This window comes from Rhinoraja longicauda, chromosome 2 (genome assembly GCF_053455715.1).
Source record: "Rhinoraja longicauda isolate Sanriku21f chromosome 2, sRhiLon1.1, whole genome shotgun sequence".
Taxonomy (NCBI): Eukaryota; Metazoa; Chordata; class Chondrichthyes; order Rajiformes; family Arhynchobatidae; genus Rhinoraja; species Rhinoraja longicauda.
The window spans coordinates 91,633,343-91,645,742 of NC_135954.1; the positions used below are offsets into that span (position 1 = coordinate 91,633,343).

Below are 12,400 nucleotides of genomic sequence, written 5' to 3' on the forward strand. Positions count from 1 at the left end.
TAAGAGCAGACTTTACAACTGCAGTGCCAACAAGTGAAGGCACTTGTGAAGTCAGAGTCATACACCACTAAAACAGGCCCTTTGGGGGCTTCACCACTTGAGCAACAGTACAAGGCAGTGCTCATGTCCTGAATGATAACGGATCGGACCCCAGCTGCATGGGTAAGAATGAATCACAGCAAGAGACTGGATTTCGCACCTTATGTTTTACAAAACCTAACTTCAAAGCACAAAGTACAAGTAGTTCGGCAGTTCAAAGGTCTCCAATGAGGTAGCTGGGAGGTCGGGGCCGCACTTTACCTGGTGAGCGGTGAGAGCTGGTTAGGGCGGCACGTGGAACAGCGGTAGAGTTGCTGCCTTACAGCACCAGAGAGACCCGGGTTCCATCCTGACTACGAGTGGTGTTTGTACGGAGTTTGCACGTTCTCCCTCTGACCGTGTGGGTTTTCTCCGGGTGCTCCGGTTTCCTCAAACATTCCAAAGACGTGCAGGTTTGCAGATCATTTGGCTTCTGTAAATTGTCCCTAGTGTGTAGGATCGTGCTATTGTATGGCATGATTGCTGTTCGGCTTGGACTCGGTGGGCTGAAGGGCCTGTCTCCACGCTCTATCTCCAAACTAATCTAATTAATACACTATTGGAGTCATAAAGCCATACAGCATTGCAACATGCCCTTCAGCCCAACTCCTCCATGCCAAAAAAGATGCCCTAATCTCAGATAGACCCATTTGGCCCACATCCCTCTAATCCTTTCCTATCGTTGTACCTGTCCAATTGTCCTCTAAATGCTGTCATTGTACCTGCCTCAACTACCTCCTCAGGAAGCTTGTTCCATATACTCACCTCCCTCTTAGTGAAAACATTGCCCCTCGGGTTAATAGTAAATTGTTCTCCTCTCATATTAAACCAATGTCCTCTGGAACTGTGACAGAGTGGACTGTGGGGTGGCTGTAAACATGATGTTTTAATTATATATTAGCTTTAATCCCCTTTTTGGAGAACATTTTAGGGATACAGCACAGAAACAAGCCTTTTGGCCCATCGAGTCTGTGCTGAACAGCGATCACTCGTACACTAGGACTATCCTACACTCGAGGAACAATTTTACAATTTTTACCAAACCGAATTAACCTGCAAACTTGTATGTCTTTGGAGTGTGGGAGGAAACTGGAGCACCCGAAGAAAACCCACGCGGTCACCGGGAGAACGTACAAATTCCGTACAGACAGCACCCACAGTCAGGATCGAACTCAGGTCTCCACTGCGCCACTGTGCCACCCTTAAAGTAAAGGGCTAAAGAAGAAATTAGGAGGCAGAAGTAGCAACTGCTTGTACAACAGGGTCCGGAAAACAATCTCGCCTCTGTTTAGGAAGCACTCACACTGTGGTTCAGGGCCAGCCCGCTTCCCCTAACCAACACAGTCTGTGTTATTTTAATTCTTTTGTTTAGCACAGAGTATAAACATTTAACACAGAATCTAATTTTAGCTGCCCTGCAAATTTAAATCCAGAATTAAATAAATGGATTCTGGAGCTGGAGGATTTTTAGCATACTTGGTTTGTTTTAAATTGCAGTGTTTAGTTTCATTCAGTTTATAGTCACATAGGTACATTGGAAAACTTTTGTTGCGTGCAAACCAGTCACCAGAAAGACTGTACGTAATTACAATCGAGCAGCCCACAGTGTACAGATACAGGATAAAGGGAATAATGTTTTGTGCAAGATAAAGTCCAGTAAAGTCAGATTAAAGATGGTCCGAGGGTCTCCGGAGAGGTAGAGCGATCTCAGGACCGCTTTCTTGTTGTTGATAGGATGGTTCAGTCGCCTGATAAAAGCTGGGAAGAAACTGTCCCTGAATCTGGAGGTGTGTGTTTTCACACTTCCGTACCTCTTGCCTGATGGGAGAGGGGAGAAGAGGGAGTGACCGGGGTGAAACTCGTCCTTGATTATCTTGTCAAGTCAAGTCAATTTTATTTGTATAGCACATTTAAAAACAACCCACGTTAACCAAAGTGCTGTACATCAGTGCAGGGTACTAAAAAAGAACATACAATGGTACACAAACATAACAGCACATACATAAACAGTTCACAGCGCCCCCTCAGAGGGCCTCTACCGCTGCGCCACTGTGCTGCCCACGGCTTTCATGACAGCAGAGTCTCTTTAGTGATTGATGGCCAGGAATGGTCCATCAGGTCAGTTCTGCTGGCCAGCAGCGAGGTGACGGCACAACAACAGGCTCGAGGAACCGCCATGACATAGAATAGCAAAGCTCACCATCTTACGACCAATGTACGACCAGCCACGCTTGACACTTTGCTTAAAGGTCTGCTTGCTCATGTTTTCTAGGTGAGAACAGAAACATAGGTCATCATGGAGAACGACACAAGTTCAAAGGAGACACAAGGAAGTGCAGATGCTGGAACCTCGAGCAAAACACAACGAGCTGGAGGATCTCAGCGGGTCGGGCAGCATCTGTGGAGAGAAATGGACAGGCAATGTTTCAGATCGGGACCATTCTTCAGACTGATGGAGTGGGGGGAGGGGGGGTTAACGCTGGAAAAGAGAGGTGGGGTGGGACAAAGTCTAGCAAGTGACAGGTGGATACAGATGGGAAGTTTGATTGACAGATGGCTAGAATAAGTGGCGCGCAGGCAGCATCTGTAGTCAGGATCGAACCTGTGTTTCTGGCGCTGTGAGGCAGCAACTCTACTGCTGTGCCACTATGACACCCTATGGATAGGAAAAGTTTAGATAGGAGCCAAATACTGAGAGGTGGGTCTGGTTTAGTCGGCAAGGATGAATTCAGCCGAATGGTTCTCCACCGACATTGCTGGATTTTCCACAGGAGAAGTCTTAGGATCAGTCTCATCCCACAAGAAGCAACAATTCCCTAAGAACCTGTCCTGGACAAGTCCAAGGACGCCCCGCAAGGAGCAAAGCAGGTAGGAGAGGAGAGGGAACCGGGGTTTGGTCTACCGCACCCTGGTGGTCAGCTGAGGGAGGCACCCAGGTGAACAAAGATGGACGGGCGAGGAGAGGGACGTGGCGCCCAGGAAAGGAGACGGCTGGAGGCTCGCAACAGCCTGGGACTTGCCTGGTACAGGCACCGCTCATAAGAACTAGAGCGTGGATTTTGAAGATGGTGCCAAAACATGGTGCCTCTTACATGCGGACTCAGTAGACTATTTCTGTACACTTTGAGGATTGTACATCGAGGATTGGGGGTATAGCAATGTCCTACTGGACTGTGAGTAAGATAAAGAATTTCACTGTGTTAGCACTTCACAAAATGACAATAAAAGCACCATTGAATCATTAACAGTCTCATCCCACATCCCTGTCGTTGTTACGCTGGGATGCTGTAGCACTCTTCCATGCTGCCAACCTGTGGCTTCATACTTTCATGTCACTCTTGGGTATATCTTTTCAAATGTCACCAGTCTGTTTTTTAAACCGATCTTCCCTCCACACAGACACACAACGACCTGCACAACGACAAATTCCCTGCACAACGTCCTTCCCTGCACAACGACAAATTCATTATTCCCCCTACTCTTTTAAAAATTATTCACAAAGAATCTCAATGAATGGTGCATTTCCCTCGAATGTGCAGCTTACCCATTCCTACCACTATGTGGCGATGCTGTGCTTCTTGGCTTTGACATCTTTATTTGATGGGCAGCAGATTTACCCGCTGGGCTTAATTACACATCCCGCTGCTGAACAAGCTTGTTTCTGTGAACATCAGCAGCAACTCTACTGCTGTGCCACTGTGCTGCCCTGCACATGTTATTACAGTACCTGCTTCAATGATAGGTTGTCAGCACATCCCGCATACCCACCACCCTCTTGTGTGAAAAGGTTGCCTCTCAGGTCCCTTTTAAATCTTTGCCTTCTCACCTTAAATCTATGTCCTCTACTTTTAGACTCCCTACCCTGGAAAAACACAGTAAACCCTCCACTTTATCAGTGGCCCCTTAATTAGTTTGGTTTAGAGATACAGCATGGAAACAGGTGCTTTGGCCAACCGAGTCCACACTGACCAACGATCACTAGTTTTAGCCTACACACTAGGAACAATTTACAGAAGCCAAGTAACCTACAAACTGGGCGGCACGGTGGCACAGCGGTAGAGTTGCTGCCTTACAGCGAGTGCAACGCCGGAGACCCGGGTTCGATCCTGACTACGGGCGCTGTCTGTATGGAGTTTGTACGTTCTCCCCGTGATCTGCGTGGGTTTTCTCCGAGATCTTTGGTTTCCTCCCACACTCCAAAGACGTACAGGTTTGTCGGTTAATTGCCTTGGTAAATGTAGAAATTGTCCCTAGTGTGTGTAGGATAATGTTGACGTGCGGGGATCGCTGGTCGGTGCGGACTCGTTGGGCCGAAGAGCCTGTTTCCGCGCTGTATCTCTCAACTAAAATAAACTAACCTACAAGTAACCTACAAACAAGGGGGGGGGAACAGTTGTTTGTAGGTTTGTTACCTAAAATTGAAGAATTCAATGTTCATACCCTTGGGTTGTAAGCTACAAAAAGTGGAATATGAGGTGCTGTTCCTTATATTTGTGTGTGGCCTCACTCTGACAATGGAGATGGCCCAGGACAGAATTGTTGGTGTGAGAATGGGAAGGGGAGTTTAAATGGTTAGCAAATTATTCAATGTTTTTCAGAGCAATGAAAATGACGGAGGGGTTCAGGGGGGGAAATGACAACTGAGCTTCTACTGCGAAACCGTTCGCACCTTACCTGTCGATGCTTCATAGATCCAGCTAGCTGACCACAGGACTGCCATGGTCAACACTAGACTGTAAAGGTACAGTTCCACCTTGGGTAAGGCAGTCGTAAGCCCCATGTCTGCACTTCACCAGCTTCAGGAGAGGAAGTCTAAATCGTGGAGGGAAGAGCTGAAAAAGGAACAGAAAATCTAAATTAGTCTTCTGCGCAATCTAGACTCCTTGCAATTTTCACACAGTAAAAATAGGTCTATAGGGGACGGCAATTCCATCTTCTCCCCTCTCCTGTCGGGCAGAAAATACAAAAGCTTGAAATCACGTACCACCAGATTCAGGAACAGTTTCTTTCCTGCTGTTATCAAACTGCTGAACGGTCCTTTCATAAACTAGGGTGTAGTCTCAATCTTCCAACTTACCCCATTGTGGCCCTTGCACTTTTTATTACCTGCACTTTCTCTGCACCTGTAACATTGTAACATTGTGATGCTATATTCTGCACTCTGGTATTTCTCTCTTTGCACTACCTGTCGTATTTGTGCGTGGTTTGATTGTACTCGTGTAGAGTGTGATTTGACTGGATAGCATGCAAACAAAGCTTTTCACTGTATCTCACTATATTTGACAATAATAACCAATACCAATCTCTCTTACTCGTGATCACCTTAACAAGAAGAGCACCTACCTCAGCATGCTATTCATTAACTAGAAGGATGAGGGGGACCTCATTGAAACTTACCGAATAGTGAAAGGCCTGAATAGAGTCGATATGACAAGGATGTTTCCACTAGTGAGAGAGTCTGGGACCAGAGGGCACAGCCTCAGAATAAAAGGACGTATGTTTATAAGGGAGATGAGGAGGGATTTCTATAGTCAGAGGGTGGTGAATGTGTGGAATTCATTGCCACAGGTGGCTGTGGAGGCCAAGCCATTGGGTATTTTAAAACGGAGATTGACAGGTTCTTGATTAGTAAGGGTGTCAGGGGTTATGGGAAGAAGGCAGGAGAATGGGGTTGAGGGGGAAAGATAGATCAGCCATGATTGAAAGGTGGAATAGACTTGATGGATTGAATGGCCTAATTCTGCTCCTATGAACATGACTACGGCCTTGCATACCATAATCCTATGGCACCAGCTCTACCAGCTGACATCACATCAGCAATGGATTGTTGGACAACATCTATGGCTGAATGTTGTATCCTTAAAGGGAAACTAAAAGTATGCTGTTTTCATGACAAAGTGTGGAGAATTAACCAACACCCTTTGCAAATATTAGCACCCAGCTCCTGCACAGACATTTAGAATCATAGTCATAGTTTGGAAATAGGCCTTTCCATCCAACTTGCCCACGCATACCTACATGCCCCCCTCTACAATAGTCCCACCTGTTCGCATTTGACCCATATCCCTCTAAACCTATCCTATCCATGTACCTGTCTAAATGTTTCTTAAACATTGCGATTGTACCTGCCTCAACTACCTCATTCAGCAGCTTGTTCCATACACCTACCACCCTTTGTAAAAAAATTACCCCTCAGGTTCCCAATAAATCTTTCCCCGCTCACCTTAAAAGTGAGTGCAGAGAACCCTTTGGGAAGGAAGTCTGCGTGTGACCGCCAGGGTGAGGTCAACAAGGCTCCAAAATTACCTTGTAGGTCAGAGTCCAAGGACCATTAAAAAATTGGGCAAAAGAAAATGGTGTCCGCTTCTCATCCATGAGTAAAGCAAATAACCGCTTAACGGCAAGTACCATTCCTAAATGTGCTTCACTTGCTCAGAAGATGGGCCAATTTATATGATAAGAGACATCAATAAAGAAACAAAGACATAGAACTTAAGATTTACGAGGTTGGTGCCAGGCTCAAGGGCCTGAGCTACAGGGAGAGGTACATAAATAAATGCAAAAAGTCAAACCCAAGTACATTAGGTAGAGTAAAGGTACAAAGTTCAGGATGTTGTTCTCAACATTGTAGCGCATTAGTTCCTGAAACAAAATCCAATGTCTGCAATGGGGCAAAGATGAATCAGACAGAACCCTAACTTATGGAAGGACAGTTTAGAAGCTTTTAACAGAGTGGAAGAAGCCCTTCCTGAGTCTGGTGGTGTGCCCTTTCAAGTTTCTGTACCTTCTGCTGAATGGGAGCATGGAGAAAAAGGAACGACCTGGGTGGAACAAGTCTTTGATTAAGTTGGCTGCTTTTCCAAGGCAAGGTGAAGTGTAGATGGAGTTAATGGTGAGAAGTCTGGTCTGTGTGATGGACTGGGCTACATCTACAACTCTCTGAAATTTATTGCGGTCTTGGGAAGAGCTGTTCCCAAACCAAGCTGTGATGTAATCCTCAGTCTGAGGAAGAGTCCCGACCCAAAACGTCACCCATCCTTTTTCTCCACAGATGCTGCCTGAGCGGCTGAAATACCCCAACACTTTTTTGTCTATTTTCGGTATAAACTAGCATCTGCGATTCCTTCCTACACATGTCGTCTGCTCCACTCCAAAATCACCACACAGTCTGCCTACTTTGAAGAAGTTCTCCTTCTCTTCCCGTCAGTCTGAAGAAAGGTTCTGACACACAAGGCTGGCCAGGCGAGGAGAGGGACGACAGTTCACTGGCCGATCCAGATGGAAACGATGGCTGCAGTTGGGACTTTGGAAACAACAAAACCTGTCGACTCTTGTATATGACCGCAGTGGGCTATTTCTATACACTTTATACTTAACCTGGGACTGTGCCTATGTATAGTAATAATTTATTGATGCAAAATAAGAATTCCACTGTACCGCAGTGCATGCGATAATAAAGAACCATTGGAGGTTTCCGAGTTAATGGATCAGTGCTGAGTTTATTGAATGTGCAGGAACAAGCTCGATGGGCTGAATGGCCTTCTCCTCTTATTTCTGACGAGCTTTGGATGTGTTAGTGATGATATCCGGCAGGAATCTGCAACCTCTGTCTGGTATTGCAGCCAAGGAGCACACAGCCAGACATATCTCAGCTCACAAGGAAGCAGATCACATTCGGTGCAGCTGGGTGTCTGATCTCAGCCAAGTGCCCGACTCTTGTTACTGCTCCAGCTCTTGTATCATTGCAGCAATGGCTGCAGTACCTCTGGAGTCAGGAGGGCAGAGTAGAGGAGGTCACAGAGCAAATAATCCAAGCCCCATGCACAGAGCTCCCACTGTAATGTATGGGCAGGGGCACCAAAGTCCATCTCATGTTCATAAGTCATAGGAGCAGAATCAGGCCATTCAGCCCATTGAGTACATCACCATAAGAAAGAGGCCAAGGTCACCCAGACTCTTACAGCGCCAGCGACAAATGTTCGATCCAAACAGTCGACGTCATGGCTATCCCTCGAGGTCAAGGATGATGGTCTACGTTCCATTGTTTTTATGAACTCTCGGGTGGCTTACGAGTCCAATCCTAGCTTTGAAAGTTCTTCAGCATTCAGGGCAGGTAATTCCAGATGTCAGATTGGGCTTTGGTTGTTGCTGCCTCTCTTTCTGTTTACTTCTCTTATCTTCTAATTCTGCGCATCTGTTGGTTTCGAAGGTTGTTGTTCCTTTTTGGATGATGGTTCGCCTCTTTGAATCTCTTCTTTTGTTCGCCTCTTTTACGTTTGTCTTCTTTAAGCTGGGAGTAGAAGGTTTGCTTTGAGAGACGCTCGTCTTCCATCCAAAAAACATGACCGCTCCATCTTAGTTGGTTCTTGATGACGAAGACTTCGATGCTCGATGTTTTTGCTTCATTCTGCACACTGACATTGGTTCTTCTGTCTTCCCAGCCGATATTTAAGCTGCTTCATAGACATCCTTGATGGAACTTTTCAAGTGTTCTCAGATGGCGTCGGTATGTTGTCAAGGTTTCTGATACATACTGGAGCTTTGGAATCACCACTGCTTTGTACACTAACATTTTGGTGTCTGTTCGGATGTCACGATTTTGAAAGACTCTCGTTCGAAGACATCCAAAAGCTGTTCCAGCACACTTAAGATGATGTTGGATCTCGTCATCAAGGTCGACATTGGAGGAGAGGTGACTTCCCAGGTACAGGTGCTCTACTGTATGGAATTTGTATGTTCTTCCTGTGACTGTGTGGGTTTTCCCCAGGTGCTCCTGTTTCCTTCCACATTCCAAAGGTGTACAGGTTTGAAGGTTAACTGCCTTCTGTAAATTGTCCCTAGTGTGTAGGATAGAACTAGTATATGGGTGATCGCTGGTCTGTGCGGAGTCGGTGAGCTGAAGGGGCTGTATCTATAAATTAAACTAAAGTAATTTGTGCCACTTTCAACATGATCCTTCCACCAGTCATATCTTCATCTCCAGAGATGCTGCCTGACCTGCTGAGTTGCTCCAGCACTTTGTGGTTTTTTTGGTAAATGTGCATCTGCAGTTCCTTGTGTCTAAGTAAATGCACACTTGAGTTTAATTGAATGATAATGCTTTTGTGAAGGTTGTACTGTGGAAAATGGAGCAGAGTTTTTCAGGCAGCAAACTCCCAAATGCAAATGCAAACTGCTATGTTGGTGTTGGTTGAAGGATGGGCATGGGGCAGCACAACTCCAGCACTTTGTGTCTTATTTTGTGATCCTCTTGAGAGCCAGGACTATGAACGATGGAACTTCTGTCAAAGCATTTGTCAGCAAGAGTCTTTGTTATAGAAAGGGGACAGTTGACATACGAGTTCTACAGGCATTCAAAGGTGTTGAAATTTTCTTGTCATGTGTACCAAGGTACAGTGTTTTGTGTGCTATCCTGGCAAATCCTCCACACCCGAGTACAACAGGTAGTACAAAAAATAAAATAACGGGAGTGCAGAATATAATCTAGAGCTACAGAGAAAGTGCATATGAAAGAAAGTGCAACTATATCCCCTTTTCAGTCATTTAGACAGGTACCTGGATAGCAGTGGTTTAGGGGGATATGGGCCAAATGCAGGCAGGGAGGACTAGTGTAGATGAGGCATCTTGGTCAGCATGGGCAAGTTGTGCTGAAGGGCCTGGTTTCATGCTGTCTGACTCTATGGTTACAATGAGGTAGATTGGAAGATCAGTAATACCTCCCAGTCAGGTCATTTACTGACTGGTCAATGCTAACACGGGAGGGTCTTTGCACAGGGTTGTGGGGGAATCTCAATTGACCGATTGCTGACCTTCCCTTTGACCTTCCACTTCCAGGGGGAAATGCTCAACTCTGCTGCCTGTTTAATGGAGATATGCATGGCAGGTTCTTTGCACTGGGTAGTGGGGGCCTGGAACGTTTTGCCATGGGTGATGGTGGAGGCAGATGCGACGGTGGTGTTTAAGAGGCTTTTAGATAGGCACATGGAAGTGCAGGAATTAGAGGGATATGGATCATGTACAGGCAGATGAGATCAGTTTAACTTGATGTTTGGCACAAACATCATGTTTGGCACAAACATTGTCGGCTGAAGAGCCCATTCCTGTGCCGTATATTCAATGAATCGCCCACAACCAAACAAATGGCTCTGGCCAGATCTTTTGCTTGGACCAGTTTGTTGATGGGGTTGGGTCTTGCACCACATCCTATTATAATCCATTACATTTCAAAAATCTCAAACGTACACAGAATATATTAAAAAGATTGATTCAGAATGTTGTTTCAACAATTAATCAACAAACTTCTGACGCCAGACAGTCAAAAATAACTTTTTTTAAAATGCAGATGTCGAAAATCAGAAATAAAATTGGTAAAATGCTGGAAACACAAATAAAGTTCCCAGCAAGTCAGGCAGCATCTGTGGAGAATGAAATAGGTTATAATTTCCAGTGTGGGACCCTTCATCCGAATATCTTAAAAAGAACCTGAAACATTAACTCTGCTTCTTTCTCAACTGATGTTAACTGCACTTGGCAGGAAACTATGTACATCTTTTCAGCTCTGTGCAAAATCTTACCTGTATATCAAGTTAGTTGTTATAAGCGCAGCATCAGATTGCGAAACAGATATTTACATGCAAAGAAGATAAATACAAAATGCAGGTGTAACTCAACAGGTCAGGCAGCTTTTCTGGAAAAAAGGAATTGGTGACGTTTTGAATCGAGAGCGTTCTTGCGACTGCTTGAAGAAATGTCTCGACCCGAAATGTCACATATTCCTTTCTCCAGAAATACTGCCTGACCCACTGAGTTACTCCAGCATTTTGTGTCTATCTTCGGTATAAACCAGCATTTCTTCCTTTACATACAAGGATATTGGAACATGAAGGAAATAGATTTGTCACCCAACCAGTCAGTGTAGGTGGTAACCAGCCTTCTGAACCTATAAGCCAACCACATATGCATTTCCTGTTCTTTTTACCATGTTATAAAGTCATAGAGCAAACAAGGGGTACAGAAGTTTGAAGATGCACACCTCCAGGTTCAGGAACAGTTTCTTACCAGCTGTTATCAGGCAACTGAACCATCCTGTCCCCAGCTAGAGATCGGTTCTGACCTCCTGTCTACCTCATTGGAGACCTTTAAACTTTCATTAATCTGATTTTATCGGACTTCAATGTTCTACTTTGCACAAAATGTGTAACCCATATCCTTTATCATGTATCATATTTTCTTTGACTGGATAGCACATAAACAAAAGCTTTTCACAGTTCCTTGGTACACATGACAACAAAAAACGAAATTAAACTAAAATAGTTCATCGCCTCACAAAGGGAAGAAAGCTGGAAGAGAGCAGGGGCACGACAAAGCCAGACCGGTAATGGGCTGATATACATGATTGTCAATGGAGATAGCTATGTGGCTTCTCCAGCAGGATAAAATGATGGAAGGGAGAAAATCTGTAACGTGAAATAGATTTCATACATTACTGAAGCTGTCATCAGTCTTTCTCTGAGGACCCCACTCTGTAAGTTACAACTTCTGAATTGTCAGACAATAATTTTTCTTCAAAATAATCTAGATTTAGCTGTCTTGGATCAACCATGATCCCTGATATCTTCACTGTCATGACTATCCTCCTTAGTATTTCTTTGGACACTACCTTCATGATGAGTAATTATTTCTTGCTGAAAGGAAGACTATGTTTGACACAAGGGTGACCAACAAGACCTTTGTCACCTTTCTACAGATCATCTGGATTTACAGAGGACTGGAAGGTAAGCTAATGTGACCCCACTTTTAAGAAAGGAGGGAGAGAAAAAACAGGGAATTATAGACCAGTTAGCCTATCATCGGTAGTGGGGAAGATGCTTGAGTCGATTATTAAAGGTGTAATCGCAGCGCATTTGGAAAGCAGTGACTGTCAGCATGGATTTATGAAAGGGAAATAATGCTTGACTAATCTTCTAGAATATTTTGAGGATGTAACAAGTAGAATGGATAAGGGGGAGCCAGTGAATATGATGTATCTGGACTTTCAAAAAGCCTTTGACAAGGTCCCACATAAGAGAATAGTGTGCAAAATTAGAGCACATGGTATTGGAGGTAGGGTATTGACATGGATAGTGAACTGGTTGGCAGACAGGAAGCAAAGAATAGGAATTAACAGGTCCTTTTCAGAATGGCAGGCAGTGACTAGTGAGGTACCACAAGGCTCGGTGCTGGGACTTCAGTTATTTACAATGTATATTAACGATTTAGATGAGGGAATTAAATGTGACATCTCCAATTTTGCAGTGGACACAAAGCTGGGTGGCAGTGTGAG

General features: G+C 44.8%; 1 protein-coding gene across 1 annotated transcript in view; it reads right to left on the reverse strand.

Moving 5' to 3' along the window:
- The window catches only part of hhatlb (hedgehog acyltransferase like, b), a 38,493-nt gene that overhangs the window by 21,337 nt on the left and 4,756 nt on the right, over positions 1-12,400 (reverse strand). The window contains exons 2-3 of the mRNA XM_078429230.1: positions 4,753-4,910; positions 2,279-2,346 (exon numbers count right to left, since the gene is read on the reverse strand). Of these exons, the coding sequence (XP_078285356.1) occupies positions 2,279-2,346; positions 4,753-4,858 (174 nt within the window). The 5' untranslated portion in view covers positions 4,859-4,910. The remainder of the gene's footprint in view (positions 1-2,278; positions 2,347-4,752; positions 4,911-12,400) is intronic.